Source organism: Papilio polytes, unplaced genomic scaffold (genome assembly GCF_000836215.1).
Source record: "Papilio polytes unplaced genomic scaffold, Ppol_1.0 DF824191.1, whole genome shotgun sequence".
NCBI lineage: Eukaryota > Metazoa > Arthropoda > Insecta > Lepidoptera > Papilionidae > Papilio > Papilio polytes.
In genome coordinates, this window is record NW_013525013.1 from 2,701,080 (window position 1) to 2,718,560 (window position 17,481).

The window sequence follows — 17,481 nt, forward strand, 5'->3', positions numbered from 1 at the left end:
GTTAGAATTATTAACAGGAATAAAATCCAAAAATATACTAAGCTACCGTAGATTTGTATTAACAGCAATTCCATACGATTACTCTCGCAATATTGTGTCCGTTACAAAATTCACTTCACATAAGCGATAACGATCAAATTTTTTGTCCAATTTTTCTTAATATTTGCTAGTTAATGATACAAAAACAATAGATATGGTATAGCCAAAAATCAACCAAAAGAATTCCGTGTACAGACAACATAATTTAATTTATCAACTAAAACATCAAGTGATTTAAAAGAGATAGCAGAAGTTACAAAACATGTTACATTTGTTTTTATCTATTTGAAACATTTGATACTTCGATCAAACAAATTTGATCGTTCATCGCATACTTTAGTGATTTTATTAAATCAATATAAAGGCAACAATCTATAAGGAATTATTCACTCGTTTTTTCAAAATGGAGCAAGAATGTTATATTATTGCTTTAACAGGTTACATTTATTCCGATATAGCTCTAAACATTATTGTTATAATCGATATCAAACTTAGCCGATTAATGAAACAACCATTTTTGAATATTATCATTATACTAATTATACCAAATACTAGTTTAAATTTCCTCATATATAACGAACAGCTGAACATAAAAAAATATTTAAAATGTAGAATATAGATATACATAGAAATAACACTAAAATAACAAATAATACAGTTTTACAAGAAACAAATATGAGGAATTTATAGTATTTGATATTTACAATGTATATTTTTATCCCTTAAATGCATGATTTTTTTCTTTTAAATACCATAAATTGAAACGGGTAGTGAATTGAACATAGATTAAGGAAAAACAAACATTTTTTTTTTTCAAAATAGTCTATTGCGTATAGAAGAAAAGACTGATGTATAAATGCAACATCATGCATTTAAGGGTTATATTTACTTTTGTTTTCATCTATATCTATTAAGAATACATTTCAAGAACATGGCGTAAATATGATTATTACATTATATAAATTAAATTCTAGTTTTAAACAAACAGATATGTACGACAATTCCTAGATATCACTGGAACTATATTTAAAATCTCGGAAGCTATAACGAAGTCTATATAATAAATTTTACATAAACATAAGCTAAGTATAGGAAGCTAAATAAATGGGCAAAAAGGGCGGATAGGCAATAAATATGGCACAAAATAGTGCCGCTTATTTTATGTCAAGAGTACTGAATAATTTCAAAATAAACTACTTAAAATTAGCACCGCAATTTCGTCAAAATAAAAAAAATTTAAATAGTCAAATTTAACTGCCAGGGAATTTTCTAGTAAAAAAAACTACGTCTTTTATCATAACATTAGTCAAAATCTCGATTACTAGTAAATTCTATCAACAGACTATGAACACTTAATTTTCATACTAAAATTGTGTACTAGAATTAACATTTGATTATGGAAAATGTATAAATGCTATTTAAAAATAATGGATATCAAGGAATGGACAGGCACTTGTACAGTTTAATTAATATTTTTGACCCTGTACAATGACAGCGAACCATAGACAATGGAAGGGGCACATGTCCATAGACAAACTAGACTACGAGTAACTCTTACATTATATCTGTCTTTACTAACAATTTTAAAATATATAACTGTAGTAAACAGGTGTTTTATAATCTCAAATTCTAGTTTTCGGAGTATTTTAAATAAATTTATTATCTTAGCACACTCAATGGAAGTATAACAGTAACACTGTTGTTTATTAATATTTTATTCGGGAGATTTGTGCTTTTATAAACTCTGAGTGTTACCAGTCGAAAAATTTAAAATAATCTCAATTTATTTGAATTGTTGCAACAAATAATAATATTGGATATAAAATCCACATTCACGCAAACAAACAGGACAGTAAAATTTACAATGTAGCATATATGCCAAGTTTGAGCAACTTTTTACATATTTTATTATGGAATAGAAAATCTTACAGCATTCTTATCGTATTGTCAACAATTCACGTGGGCCGAGCGCCGAGATACATCTAATTACATTACTTCTGATATAGGAATAAGGAATAAAATCTGATATTACTAACGACAGGGGAAGACTTTGATGGTCTATGGTTGTTCCTGAAACATAATACAAATATATTTTTAGTTGCCTATTTTAAATATATTCTTATCAACTTCGTCTCTGTACATCTACTCGAGGGAGAGGTCGCAAAATTACAAACATATAAAGTTACTAATTTTCGTCTTCGACTCCGTCTGCGTTGAATTAAAAAAAATAAGTAGCCTATATGTTCTTCCATTATCAACATCTGTGCCAAATTTCATTGAGATCCGTTCAACCATTTAGGTGGGAAACTCCATCATCTATCCATCTAAACTTTCGAATTTCAATATTGGAGTGTGTTATTTAACTAAGTTAAACTAGTTTCAACCGGTCAATAACATAAGAGTACAAGAAGAGCGCTTCCTACATGAATGAAAGCTATAAAGATTTAAAAAAAATCTGCATAAATGTAGTAAAACAGGTAGTTAGTGTGTTAGATGGCGGTGTGATTTTTTACATATTATAAGGTGGCAAACGAGCAAGCGGCCACCTGAATCCGCCAAAATGGCGAAGTGACCGCTGCCCATAGGCATCCGCGATAGCGAATAAGTTGCCTACCCTTAATCGACAGAGGAGGAGACGCACGTAAAGAGGATATTTCCTCCTCCTATGCGTCTCCTTCACTGTCAAATTCACGTCCCCTTTCCATCCTATTATGAGAAAAAGAGTGGTAATGAAAAGGGAGTAAAGTTGGGCCTCCAAGTGTGTACTCACAAGTGGACTAGCTGGGCCGCTCGGCGTGGCGCGCCTGCCACTTGAAGTCGACCTGCATGAGCCACTGCTGCGCGCGCGCCCGCGAGCACGCGCGCAGCACCGGCTTCCACACGTCGCCCGTCTCCGGCTTCTCCAGGCACATGCCGGTGTTGCTGTGCTTTATCGTGCGTGTCTGCAATACACCGCATACATTCCTTATTTTAGACTAGCTTTCGCCTTCGACTCCGTCCGTGCGCAATTAAAAAAATAAATACAGTAGAACCTCGATAAGTTAAAGTCCAAGGGAAACACAAAGTATTTTAACTTATGGGGGTTTCAAGTTATCAAGGGTCTATGTTATAGAGGTTGTGGGTTCTGATAGGAAGAGAATATATTATTTTTTTAAGTTAAAGAGGTTTTAACTTATCAAGGTTTGAGTTATCGAGGTTCTACTGTATGTGTTCTTTCAGACTATGTTCTACATCTATGCAAAATCATCGAAATCCGTTCTGCAGTTTAGGCTACAAACTCTAACATCCATCCATCTAAACTTTCGCATTTATAATATTAGTATGATAAGTCAGAAGTAAAATAGACAGATCGCTAATTAGGAATCAGCTTATCTTTCGACTTCAAAAAACAGATTCTTACTGGTAGTTAACTCTGTTACAGTCAACGCCAAAATGGTGAAAGTTTAAACACAAAATACTTCAACTTATAGCCTGTCCATGTATAGAGGTCAGTGAATTACTTGCTTTAATATAGTTAGTCAAAAACCTTTGAACCCGAACAACTCGAATTTGGAGTAAAATTATAAATACAAGACTATCCAACATGCGTACAGAAATTTAAAATTAATTTTTTTCTATTGAAGGAAGAAAATATTTAAGGGATACCATTTTAAATGTACATTTTTAGGTTTATTAGACGACAAATACTTTTACAACATTCAAACTCCAAGAATCGCAAAAAAATGATGAATTAGTAATTGTTTGAATATGCTAATCACGGCCTAGAGCCGCGGTTTTGTACACTGTGGGCCATTATCAATATTTTATAGCTGCAATATAACCGACAAGGCTATATCAACAACGATATTTGCATTCTTACATGTGTTTAACTAATTTTCATTATAACAAAGATTCTACACTTTTAACAGATATAATTTCTATTAGAATTTACACAAGAATAGGTGAAATGTCTGAGAACAGTTACGAAATACCTATTACTGTTTTCCCAATTGGTATAACAACATAAAATAGTATAAAACAAACAATATAGCACTATGTCATTCTCAGAAAACATATAAATTTTTGAAGATAATGATACGGCCGATAAAACTTTTTTTTATATTAAAATCCAAAGTGAGTTGACCAACAATCGATCACCTGAATTTGCGTGCCCAAAGACATCTTTCATTGCAGAGATGTACAGAAAGAGGACATATCCCCTTCCTATGCGTCTCTTACGACAAACTTTACCTTCTCATCATTTCCTTATAAAAAGTGGACTCTTTAGCAAGTAAGAATAAGTGAAAACTGACCTTAACATCGTAAGTCCACTCCTGGTTCCCGCGCATGCCGTGACAGCGAATGAGTTTGACAGGGCCGCGCGGGTGCGCCGCGTCCAAGCAGTTATCATCCGACATGATCTGCTTACGCTTCGTGTAAGCAAACACCTGGTTGCCGCCCATTCCATGACAGTAGCCCATACCCAGCGGCTGTCCCGCTTTGCCGCCCATAGTGTCCAAGCAGTTGGACGTCTCCGCATTACGTATCTGAAAATGGACGTAAATCCATTTACTAACCCGCGACTTCATTAGAGAGATTCTAAAATGAGCCTATGCACTCCACATTTCATTAATAAATATACAAAATGTCATTTAGATTTGTTAATCCTTTCAGTTATATTGTAACATCCATTATACTTGTAGTGCGAATATGATTTACTAGCTTACGCCCGCGACTCCGTCTGCTTGGAATTAAAAAACAAGAATAAGTAGTCTATGTGTTCTTCCAGACTATCGTCTACATCTAAGCCAAATTTCATCGAGATCCGTTTAGGAGTTTAAGCTACAAACTCTAACAAACATCCATCCATCCATCTAAACTTTCGCTTTTATAATATTAGTAAGATTTAAGTACACTCCAAACCTCGGGCGTTACAAGCCTTTATTTCAGGGGGACTTTTATTTAACGTAATCCATTATCACGGTCCACAAAGCAATTTAAAGTAGACCACAGTTAAATTAAGCAAATATGCAGATTACGATATTCAAAACAATAACTGTCATATATGACTTAATATAGCATCAAAAATTAACACATATTTCATCGATATCTCAATAACAATAATATTAATTCATAAAAATCGGTCAAGGCCAAACGTTGTCGTTTACCGAATCGATTTTTATCGTAAATCAAAGCGACCGATTCTACACTAAATCCGGTATCTTCGGGTAAGAAACCAGTTTGCAGATTTTTTTATTACATTTGCATATTTGTTTTCTGATTCAGCTGAGATCCAATTATTATTCGATATATATATGAAAAAAAAAATCTTTTTATTTCTACAATTTGTCATAACTATAAATAACTCCATTAGAAGAATTACACGCTATTTAGTATTAAATACTAAAACTTTTACACTAAAATTCTAATGTGTTACAACGAATACTTAAATTCTTTTAACATACTAAGGGCATGTCCCACCAAATTCTAAATTGCCTGAAGAACAATCCAACGTCTAAAATATCGGATTTTGTTCCCTTATCTGACAGTCACGTCATTTTTAAGCTATCTGAGCAATCAGCCAGTGGTTGGACAGGCCCTAAATCTTTTACACTAAAATTCTAATGTGTTACAACAAAATCTTAAATTCTTTCTAAAACGCTATAATGATAACTTACCTCTCCCAAAAAGTAGTAGTCCAAAGGCATCTGACTCTCAGGGTAAATATTCTCCAAATACCATCGGAAGCTCTTACACTTGAGTCTTTGTCTTAGCGCCTTGCGCTCGCTGACGTCACCAACGGGCACGTTTAGTGCACCTGCACCCAATAACACCAAGTATACTCAAATATTTTAGAAGCATGTAGAACTTTCAAGCAATACGTAATGTTTTGCGTATACATGCATGCTTATTTCGTAACGAAAATATTAAATTTTAATAATTCGATAATATATGTGTTTCCATATACATTATAAAAATAGGTATTCTCGTACACAATATATTAAAAATACACAAAATGCGAAAAATGAATCACCCGTAGCAGAAAATGTCTTAAACAATTGTATTATCTAAATGGTTATGGAAATTAATTGTTATCTAAAATTATCCAAGTTAATGAAAAGTATTATTTTCTCAGAGCATGCAATGAAAATTTGTTAACTGAATTTTTTTAGAAATTACATGCAAAACAACAATAGTGAAACAGTATTCCGAAATAGTTACATAGGTCAGAGTAATATTTTCATAACTGTAACTGTTACTTTATAACTGTTACATCTTCAGTTAAATTAGTTTATTTTGGGCGCTATTATTAAGTCATTTATGGTGCAAAAATAGTTTCATAAACTTACTTCTTGCGAATAAAATAAGCATTAAACAAAGAATATGCAAGTTAAAAAGCAAATCAGTTATTAGTTAAGTTAATGGTTTAAAAGTTTGACTTGGATTAAGCGACTTAAAAAAATAATTGGTCAAATTATTTAGAAATAAGGTTTTATAATGCAATTCAATTGACATGTCTCAGTTTACTGTTTCAAAACGTTATTTCAAATCTAAAAACATTTGTAAATCAGCCCTCTTATACTGAATCTTAATTTTCGCTAGAGCAGGTCACACCATTGCGTTAAACGAGTTAGCAAAGCAAAAGCTCAGCAAATGGTAGCGAAAACAAAGATTCAGCGTAAGCATGAGACCTGGGTTGATATTGTAGTAGAAATGCTTCCATTCGTCGAGCCAGACTTCGGCGAGGCGGGCGTTGTTGTGGTTGACGACGCGGCCCGTGCCGCCGGGGAAGCTGTAGGGCGTGGTCTTGCGGAACACGTGGCCCACGTGCGCACACGGCGCGATCTCCAGCCGCCCGCCGCACTGCCACACCTGCCCCGCACGCCCCACACGTCACCCGACACGTCGCGAATACCCAGACATTTACGCGGTTTTTAATAAATTTTAGCGATTTCAAAAAATTGATATCCAAAAATTATATTCGAGGTCATTTTTTGTCCCTCAATATTAAAATCGTTAGTTTGATTTCTCTTTTTTATTTCTTTATGAATTATTTTTTTATTACTTCAAAAACCGAAACTTATCAAGTCATATTTCACGTTATCAAGAGTTGTTTTTAATAGCACGCTGCAAATAAATTTTACATTGTGATAAAATGAGGTGAATGTGATGGTGGTGATGTGAAATTTCAAAAACCACGTAATATTTATGTCGTATACAATATTACAGCGAAATCTATATCATAATTTATATGATAATCTGATTAACATAATGTAGATATATGTTAATTATTGACTAATATGAATAAAGACATCGTTTGACCTGTTGACCGTAGTAATAAATATTGTTCAGTTTTAGTTTATTTTGAAGGTTTCACGTCCTACGATTCTGGGCAGCGTTATTCGAGACGTGTCAAGTTACGTAAATACCCATTACCTCGACCATGTTATGCAACAAAATTCACCAGCTTGTGTCAAACGTTGTCAGCGTGTGTTTTGTACAAAAATTAAATCAAATTTATTCTTACCAATTCATGGAGACAGTGCTTCTCAAACTATAGATTCGCGTACAAATTACGGAATAATTTTTTTTTTTACATCTAATAGATTAATCTAATATATTGATATGATAATTTTATGTACTTTAATAACATTTATTAAACTTATAATAAAGATGATATGATAAACCCAGCTTGATTTTTATCCAAAAACGCTCGCAAATCACTTTGAAATTCACATAAAGTTTGTCATCTACGAGTTTCAAATACTTATACCAGTAAATAGCAAAGTTTGAGAAGCACACATTTTCGTTATTTCCATTTTATTTGCATCATATCTTCACACGATCTGTGCAATTAGCGTATCACAAAATTTATGAATTGACCCCGCGAATTAATAGTATTTCAACGTAAATTTTCATCTGCTATGACTTTGTAGAATCAGTACGGCAGCATGTTTTATTGGTGAGCAAAAACAATAGTGTGGTGAATTTTGTTTATTGATGACGCAATGCATTGTTAGTGACTCCTGTCACAAGCTGAATGATTAAAACACGGTACAAACAATGTTATCACACACAAACATATTATTTTATCCCTCATTTTGACAAGCAATATAACTATCTCACGAAAACAAAAAGATTCGCTTTCTAAAGAGATTTTGATTACATAAAATATGCCTGTGTTTAAAGTTATTAAGACACTTATATTGCTTGAAAAAATGTCTTAATTAAACCGATTAGTTAATTATGTTAAATTAGATAGGCATTAGTTTTGATTACGACATGTTAAACATCGGCGTGGAATGTTAATTTGATGTTAAAAACAATTATGTCATTCGAATCGATTCTATTAAGCCATGATGAGTAAAGAATTGTGGCACAGTTCCGTTTAATAAATATTAATAATAATAATATGCTAATATTAAAAATAATTACCTATTTCTTAAATTGACACCATCAGAAAACAGTTTTATACTATTACTAGCTGTCGCCCGCGACTCCGTCCGGGTAGATTAAAAAAATGTCAGTAGCCTAAGTGTTCTTCCAGACTATCCTCTACACATCTGCCGAATTTCATCGAGATCCGTTAAGCAGTTTAGGCTACAAAGTCTAACAAACATCTATCCATCTAAACTTTCGCATTTATAATATTAGTATGAAGTATGATTATAAGATGAATGAATGGAATTAATTTAATTATTACTCAATGAGTTAATGCAAATCGATTTCCCGGTATTACAGACTGATTCGTTCTACACACACGCACTGTTATGCATTTTTTATTACTTAACTTCCAGTAAAAGTGAACAGAACACACTATTCTGTTCAACTACAAATTTACCTGTCATATTAAGTAATAACAATCGATTTAATATTTATTGGTCCAACATATACTATAATATTATAAAGGTAAAAAAAATCTTAAGTTATTGAATACAAGCATTTAAACTTGATTCAGACGCCCACTACAATAGACTTGATACTTCTATATTTGGTAGATGTGAATTATGTATCTAGGTTAAATAAACGGAAAGTTCATCATGTGCCACAGCTCTTTACGCGACAAGTGTTGCTGTGGTTATAGACCTATTTTTTTTAAATATGTATTTATCCAAAACACTCTTCATTGCTTCTGCATTACGAAGAAGCGTGAGAATAATAAAGAAAAAAAAGGTATAAAAACAGCAAAAAAATATGAGAAAAACGTAATGTCTGAAAGGCTTTAAGAGAAACAAAAAAAGAAATAGAAAAGTATGGCGAAATAAGCATGCAAGTAATAAATAAAATGCAGCTGCAATGGCGGTTAACTGGACGTTAAGAAGCTCGATATTTAATTTTAGTGTTAATAAGAATTTCACAAAACACATCCGCATTATTTGAATGTTATCCCAAGCCACAACAAAACTTTATCATTGTACCTATAGACCGTTATCATTTTGCTTACAATTTTATTAAGTAAAAACTGCAATTCAGATCATCAAAAACATAAGCCTAAAGGTTCTAAACTATATCACACTTTAAATCTTTTAAAATTAACTGTAAAGTCTAGGTAGGAAAACATTTGTTACTTTTGTTCTCTTCTAACGGAATTTTTAACTTAGATTTAAAGCAGCAAAATGTGAACGGCCCCGGCACATAACCAAGCATCGAACCTGGGTTCATGGCGTAATAGAACTCGCCCCACTCGTCCATCCAGACTTCGGCGACGCGCGCCGCGTTGTGCAGCACGATGTTCTGCACCCCGCCGGGGAACGAGTACGGCGACTTGTCGCGGAACACGTGGCCCACGTGCGAGCACGGCACGATCTCCAGCGACCCGCCGCACTGCCACACCTTCGCACGCACCACCTCACCACCTCACTACCTCGCTACCTCACCGCACGTGACGTCACGCTCACCATACATCTTTACCTCACTACCTCGCTACCTCACCGCATTGACGTCACGCTCACCATACATCTCACAATCTCACTACCTCACCTCATGAGATAGCATGACTCGCATAAGAATATAAGACAATTTAAGTGTTAAGTATAACAAAATATGAATGAAATAAAAAAATGTACCAAAAGGGCCCACACTCTGCTCAATTTAATAGACGTTTTTAGTTAATTTTTAATGTTTAACGTATTTTGCTATAACATGGTTTACAATAGTCAAATGGCGAGATTCAATCTTTCGACCTCGTGCTCGGAAATCCATAATCATCAATATACTATTGGGTTTCAACATAGAACTATCTTATCCTTACTTTCTTATTCTAATATTCTCTGAATAAATCGTTAATCTCAAATCTAACTTAAATATCTGCTGTATTTTATAATTACGAACTTCCAATACTTCTTTTCCAACAAACAAGACAATCAGCCATCAGTTAGTGAATGCATACGATACCCGGAAGCTCATCTCGAGGTTCTCCCCGCCCCAGATGTCCATGCCCTCGTCATAGGAGCCGATTTTATAGAAGTAGTCTCGGTCGATAGCGAACAAGCCGCCCGCCATGGTGGGCGTGCGCAGCGGCGCCGTGCGGTCCCCGCCGCGACGAGACATCTCACGCTCGGGGACGCGGTACCTGAACCATGAATACTTAGAGTCTAATTGGATTTGACGGTGAAGGAGACGCATAGGAAGGGGAAATATCCTGTTAATGTGCGTCTCCTCCTCCGTCAATTAAGGGTAGCGACGCATCTGCAATTGAGGATGTTTATGGGCATGTCGCTTTCCATTTCGGTGGATTCAGGTGGCCGCTTGCTCGTTTGCCACCTTATATTATAACAAAAAACAGTGGCACAACTTTGACTAAACTATAGCACAACTGTTGTGCGATCGTCGATTGTTTCGCCAATTCAACTGTTTAGTTACACAACTAAAAATCAAGCGTGCACACATATAAACTCATAGGAAACAAAGCGAGACTAACCAGTTGTGCGATAGTTTAGTTTCAGGTTCGCACTTAAATAGTAACCTATAAACATTATAGCTTTGCAAGCGTCTGAATTTGTTTTTTTTTTATCTAATTTTTATTGCAATTTAATAACAAAAAGTTTGAAAGGCATGTTACATGACTTCGTAAAAGTGCTAAGTACGTTTTTAGATAATAATAAATTATTTATTGCAAAACATTGCATTAAAGTAAAAGCTACTAAAATAATCAAAGATTCTGCGAGTAACAAGATTAACGTGGAGAAATTTACAAGCATGAATGACGTATTAGATTTCTTTTTGTAACCATACAAAATTAATTTAAACGTCCGTATAACTTTATAGAATCAATGCGTTTGATGATTCAATTTATAATGTAGAAGAAACAGTCGGACTTTTATCGACTTCTTTGTATTTGAAAATTATTGTATTAGTTTCTTTTTCTATTAAAGTAAATAACCAACATTAATATTGACATTAAATCATAAATCAATTTGCGAAAATATTTATTTATTACTATTGAAGTAGTTTCAAGATCGCAATACTTTTTTTAACAATGTAAGGATAATCTACAAAAATTTCATTCAATTTAGTGTAGAAATAAATGGAGTTTCATTTGAGAAGTCGAGAACAATAGTATTATGCAATCAAAATAGGTTTGTATAACGTCCTAGCCTTGAGTGCGGTAAGTTGATTGCTAACTGGTAACCTATTTATAGTTAGCAGTTATTGTATCAGATATTGATTTAATCCCAATAAAATAAGGCCTGTCCCACCAAATTATAAATTGTCTGATAATAATCTAACGTGTAAAATATGTGATGGAAATTACGGATTTTGAGACGACATTTTTAAGCTATCTGAGCCTCTATCAGCCAGTGGTAGGATTCTTATAGTTGTAAATAACATATCAGTCACTCAGAAAACAGTTTCATGCGCAAATCATAGACGAGGTATGTGTAGCGTCACAATACTTTTGATAAAATTCAAATGCAAATATAACCTTGAAAGGTCAATGACACTAGATGTTATTATATTCGATTGTGGGAACACGCTAAAAATATACGGAAATTTCCGTCAGCACAGAAAGGGTTACACTTTATGCTTAAAGCAAATAAATTTATAATGAAGTATTTTTACGAGTATCAACTCTAAGATGGAATCGGGATTAAATAGACAAAAAGCATAAAATCAACTATAAATTACTTGATAACACAGTTCTAGTCATAGATAAAAATATATTAATAGCGCCAACAAAAGTTAACAGGAAATGTAATGGATAAACAGTGCATTTTCCAAGTTATCTTGTAGCCAATGACAACTAGATACTTCCTGTATTTTATATAACAAAGGGTTTAATGTAATATGAACTTTATACATACCATCTAAAGTTTAATTTCCAATTGAATCCACCCCACGTCATATCCGAGGCCTGGATGTACTCGAAGGTGGTGTCCGAGATGACGTCAATGATGGGACACACCACCGTCGTACGGTCTTCCACTATCCTCGCTAATAAAGGCTCCAACCAACCCTCTATTAAAACAAACATTTTTTTATAGATTATCAAAAAAAAAAGTCCCCGAGTAGTCACATATGTATAAAACACTAGCTTTTGACCGAGACTCTGTCTGCGTGGAATTAAAAAAAAAAACAAAAGAGAGCATATGCGTTCTTCCAGACTATCTACGTCTGTGCCAAATTTCATTGAGATCAGTCGTTTAGGCTACAAACTAACAATAATCCATCTATCTAAACTTTCGCATTTATAATATTAGTAAAATAAATGTCTCCTATCCCCGACATAATAATTTCTCAAATACAACACCAAAATTTGATTAATTACTTCATAATAATTGATACCGCAAATTTCATCTAAATCACTATTGACCAAAAATAACACTAAAAAACTAAAACAACCGCTTCAATAAGCAATATTAAAGAGTCAATCATTCTTAAATGTTTCTTGACCTCAAATACCCACTTGACTTTTAATTATTAAGCCGATACTGAGTCATATAACCAAAATTAAGATTTTAAAAAACGTTAAAAATTATCATATAACTTACCCGTGCATTCACAATGTGCATCCAAGAACGTAATAACATCTCCTTGTACATGTTTTGCGCCCAAAAGCCGGGCCCTGATAAGTCCTGAGCGATTTTCCGTTCGGAAAAGATGCGTTGGCACTGGCAGCGTTTTTATATAGTCCTCTAATTTTTTGCCCAAGTGTTCTAAATAATCGTAAATTATATGTTAATGCTATTGAGACTGGTTAACTACTACTATCATAAGAATATTTTTTAATTACAATTGGTTATTTCATTCATAGTTATAGGAAATTATGAGCTGGATATCGAAAGAGGATGTAAAAAATATACGAACAGCACTGTATACACAAATTAAGAATATTTTTTACTCTCAACTAACTCAGTCTGTATGTTATTAACGTAAAAACAAGCATTTTTTATAGATTTTTGTCAATTTAATAATACTTCTTTTAACAATTTCAGGTAAACGTAAAAGCTTGTATTGATATGGTTAACGACGATAGAATATCGAGATTCGAACCCATAACAGTTAGATAGGTAGCCCGTGTCCCAAAACATTATGCTTGCGGTAAAAAAGACTATTTTACGTATTTCAATAAAAAATGATTGATTTGATAACAACGTTAATTTTTATGTTTTCACCTTTTATCATTAAAAGGCGATAAACCACTACATAGAAATATATAGTTTTCTGATATCCATTAATTTATCTCAGCGTTAAGTTTAAATGAAAATCAAAATAAAGTACAAGATCGAGTTGTTCTTGTTATGGTGGATCAAAGTAATTTTGTTTGGTACAGATTTTGTAAAAAATGCCCTACATTATTTAAATATCAACTGAACCCACAAACTTAGCAAATTGTAAAACAAAAGCTGAACAATGTGTTATTTTTATTGTCTTTATAGTTTCTTATAGTAAACAGTTTATTATTTAATATTTAATTGTAGTGACATACAAGAATTACACCATTGATCATGAATGTACATAATGTACATAAGCACAGCTGAATTAATATTACTGTAATTTATGGTAATTATTATTTAAAAACAAACATATTAAAAAAGCAATAAGATAAAAATGAATAAATACTATTGTTTAATTTATGATTAATAGTGGAATTTTTATGTGAGAACAAAAGTTATATTTATATAGTAGCTAGTAACGGCCAAGTGGTTGAGTTCATGTCTTCCATCTGTACACTCATATTACAAGACCTAAGTAAACTTAACTAGTAACCTATAAAGATTTCTTTGCACAATGTATGTAAAAACAGTATCATACAATATTTTACACTGGTAGTCATCATGTAAAATGTTTAATGGGTCTGTCCCACCAAATTGTAAATTGTCCGATATAAATCCGTTATGTAAAATTTGTAAAGAAAATATCGGTTTTTGCTACCTTATCTGAACGTGACATCATTTAGCTATCTGAGCCTCTATCAGCCAGTGGTGGGACAGGCCCTAAACATCTTGATTTGAAAAGATCCCTAATAAAGTGTAAATAGAAAGGATTTTAATTTATCTAGAATCTAGACTGGATTGAGTGATAAGTAAATCTCCTACAAATAGCACAGAAGTATCTATAGCCTAATGGTTAAAGGTGCGGATTTCCCATTATGTGGTGGAGGATTTGAATCCATTCGACTTTTGTCGTAAAGCGTATCGTAGCACAAATTTAGTTGGAATGGTACAAGAAATATTAGCAAATAATCAAAACTACTAACATAAAATATACAATTTTTATAATATTCTTTTCACATTAAAACTGGGAAATCATTGCATTTATTGTTTTAAGTAATTATAGTTAAACTTACCTTTTTCACTTGCGTCATCTACTAAAATAATCTCTTTGAGCAATGGCCGAGGTGATCGGTTTATAGTACTCCAAATGGTTCTGATAAGAGTTGTCCAAGCCTCATTGTGGAAGACAATCACAACACTAGTTGTAGGCAATAAATCTGGGTACGATTTTCCTTTACATCTAGAAAACATAAGGTTTTTAGTAATAATACAATAAAAAGATATACCAAAATAAATACAGCAACTTGGTTGTAATTACTTGCTTTAAGAAGCATAAGTGGTAAAAAAGAATAAATAGATATTATTGCTTGTTTCTTTTGGTATACTTCTTTATATTTGACTTACTTTTCAAATCTGACATCAGTTAGTGATCTATTCAAAGAGATCATATCACTAGCTAACAAATTAAATTGGTTCTCCTGGAATTTGTCCAACATAAGTTTCTCTTGTTCTATTGGAATGTTCACAGCTTTACCTAAAATGTAAATCATTTTCACCACATATTACACACTAGATTGTGCCAGCCCTAAGTTCTTTAGAGATTTAGCAATCTTTGCTAATGGATATTAGAAACCACTCTACTATAGGGTTGCCAATAAATTTAGTTATGCTATTTTGTAATGATATTTATAAATGTGGTATTTAATCATACCCATTTCTCCAGGAGAGTCTCCTTGCGGCTTCACAGGCCGCACCACTGACCACCTCTTTAGCCGTGACTTTGGATATGGAGCCAACATTAACCCCTCATCACCAATATCCTGCTCTATTTCATTCTCTTCTAAATTAGTTTCATCATCTTCTGCTTTACTTCTTAAAGCGGCTGCTATTGCACCCCTTTTACCACGCAGCTCTTCTGCATCTTTACTCTAAAATAAAAACTCTGATTACTTATAACATAACTGATTTTTGCCACCTACTTTGTTTACACCCAAAGAAAAACTTTATAAGTATATCTCCTTCCATATTATGTTCAATATCTCTGCCTAATTCCATCAAGATCTATTAAGCTGTTTTGGATATATATTTTTATTTGTCTCCTCTACATATCTAAATCAGTAGACACAATTTAATGAAATTTTAGCAAGTTATTTTTAGGACACCAGAATGTACCACAATGTATATATTTTTTTCCTAATTTTACAAAGTTAAATTATGAGCAATGTTCGATGTTATTCCAAGTTATACAACATTCAATTGTAAATTGTGTATGCAAACAGTTTCTAGGAACCTAGCTCCCTATTACATTCACTTTCACTTTTTTGTACTGTGATTCATATGGCAATTATGTAAATTATACTAATATTATCTATTACTTTAATGAACAATTTATATTATGTGATGACATTATTTAGCAAAACAATTTATAAAGCCTGATGATGATGAGTTTTAATATAAATTAATTAAAACAAGATCTATTTGCTAAACAACTAAACTTAGGTCATGACCACTAACTACATTAAAAAATTGTGTGGGAAAATCCAAGTATCTATATGTAAGCAAGTAATATTTCATTCAAGAATTTCTATTAATGAAAGGAATGTTCTATCATGTTATATATCATTTCTATATAAATACTGTTATATTGATGTGAGTCATTGAAATAATGTAAGAGGGCATCCATAATTTATGTGAGGTGTTTAAGAGGGGAGGGGGTCGAGTCCAATCTCATCTAATCTTACGTTGGAGAGAAGGGGGCGTCTCGAAAAATATCACGCATTTTTTTTTCTGAACAAAAAAAATGGTACTATTTTGGTCCATTTAGTCCAGATCGTACATTTTGAAAAATCTCATGTGAGATTAGGGTTGAATAAAATCTGAGGGGCAGATAATTAAAAAAAACACATCACATAATTTATGGAAGCCCCCTAAATGAAAATTGTTTTTAAATAATAGGTCTTCAACATGAATGAACATCTATAGTATGTAAATGGAGATCATGTATATGGATATATAATGGAAGATTTACATGTTTGTAACATTTTAAAAATGTTCAAATGTATAAACTTACCCTGACAACAACTTCATTTGTCTTTTTACCACAACCATCGCCGAAGCAGTCGGAGTAGATAGCTAAGAGCGCGACGTCCACTAGCAACCAAACTAACGATGTTAATAATATAATGCGACACGTGTGTATTCTTATTTTACTTCGAAACATTTTAACTAAACAAAAATCAAAGTAAAGTTTCTTTTCAGTGCCACATGTCAGTTCCGATAAAAGTGACAACTTGACTCGCCGCGGACCTACAAACAACAAAAGTATAAGCAAATCAACTTAGCTTACTGATGATTTAAACCACTTTTATGTCACAAACATCAACATAAACACTGCTTTTAGTCACCACAACACAATATTTGCTAATAAGATACAATAGGGTATATAACACACAATTAGATAAAAGTAGGTTTTAAGATTGAAGTGACAAATATACACAATTTTTAAAAAGTACAAAGTGTTTACAGTATTGCTAAATAAAAATTTGTTACCCAATTTACAGTTTAATGTTTACACACATTAAATAATCTATTTGATTATTTTAAAAGCAGTTCCACTAAGTAAACGTTTTGCTGTGCTGAGGTAAATCGTAAACGTCAATACGTCAAACTTTCTATCTCAAATGTCGAATGCCGTGTCCTGTCCTCTATGATCGGATACGTGATGCGGAATCACTGATCTCTAAGT

General features: G+C 32.9%; 1 protein-coding gene across 3 annotated transcripts; it reads right to left on the reverse strand.

Annotated features, from left to right (window-relative positions):
* Positions 1-1,274: 1,274 nt before the first annotated feature.
* Positions 1,275-17,420, reverse strand: LOC106110855 (polypeptide N-acetylgalactosaminyltransferase 5). Of its 3 annotated transcripts, none has more exons than XM_013292799.1 (13): positions 17,286-17,420; positions 16,807-17,042; positions 15,448-15,664; positions 15,141-15,270; positions 14,810-14,976; positions 13,011-13,175; positions 12,324-12,477; positions 10,414-10,591; positions 6,711-6,891; positions 5,697-5,836; positions 4,332-4,565; positions 2,810-2,981; positions 1,275-2,109 (listed from the first exon to the last, which is right to left on the reverse strand). In XM_013292799.1, the coding sequence occupies exons 2-12, from the start codon at positions 16,954-16,956 to the stop codon at positions 2,817-2,819; spliced, it is 1,881 nt and encodes a 626-aa protein (XP_013148253.1). In that variant the 5' UTR covers positions 16,957-17,042; positions 17,286-17,420; the 3' UTR covers positions 1,275-2,109; positions 2,810-2,816. The 3 variants fall into 3 exon arrangements, with proteins under 3 accessions (XP_013148253.1, XP_013148251.1, XP_013148252.1); XM_013292797.1 differs by lacking the exon at positions 6,711-6,891 and adding an exon at positions 9,672-9,852 and having other exon boundaries at positions 17,286-17,418; XM_013292798.1 differs by lacking the exon at positions 6,711-6,891 and adding an exon at positions 9,672-9,852 and having other exon boundaries at positions 17,313-17,416.
* Positions 17,421-17,481: the final 61 nt, after the last annotated feature.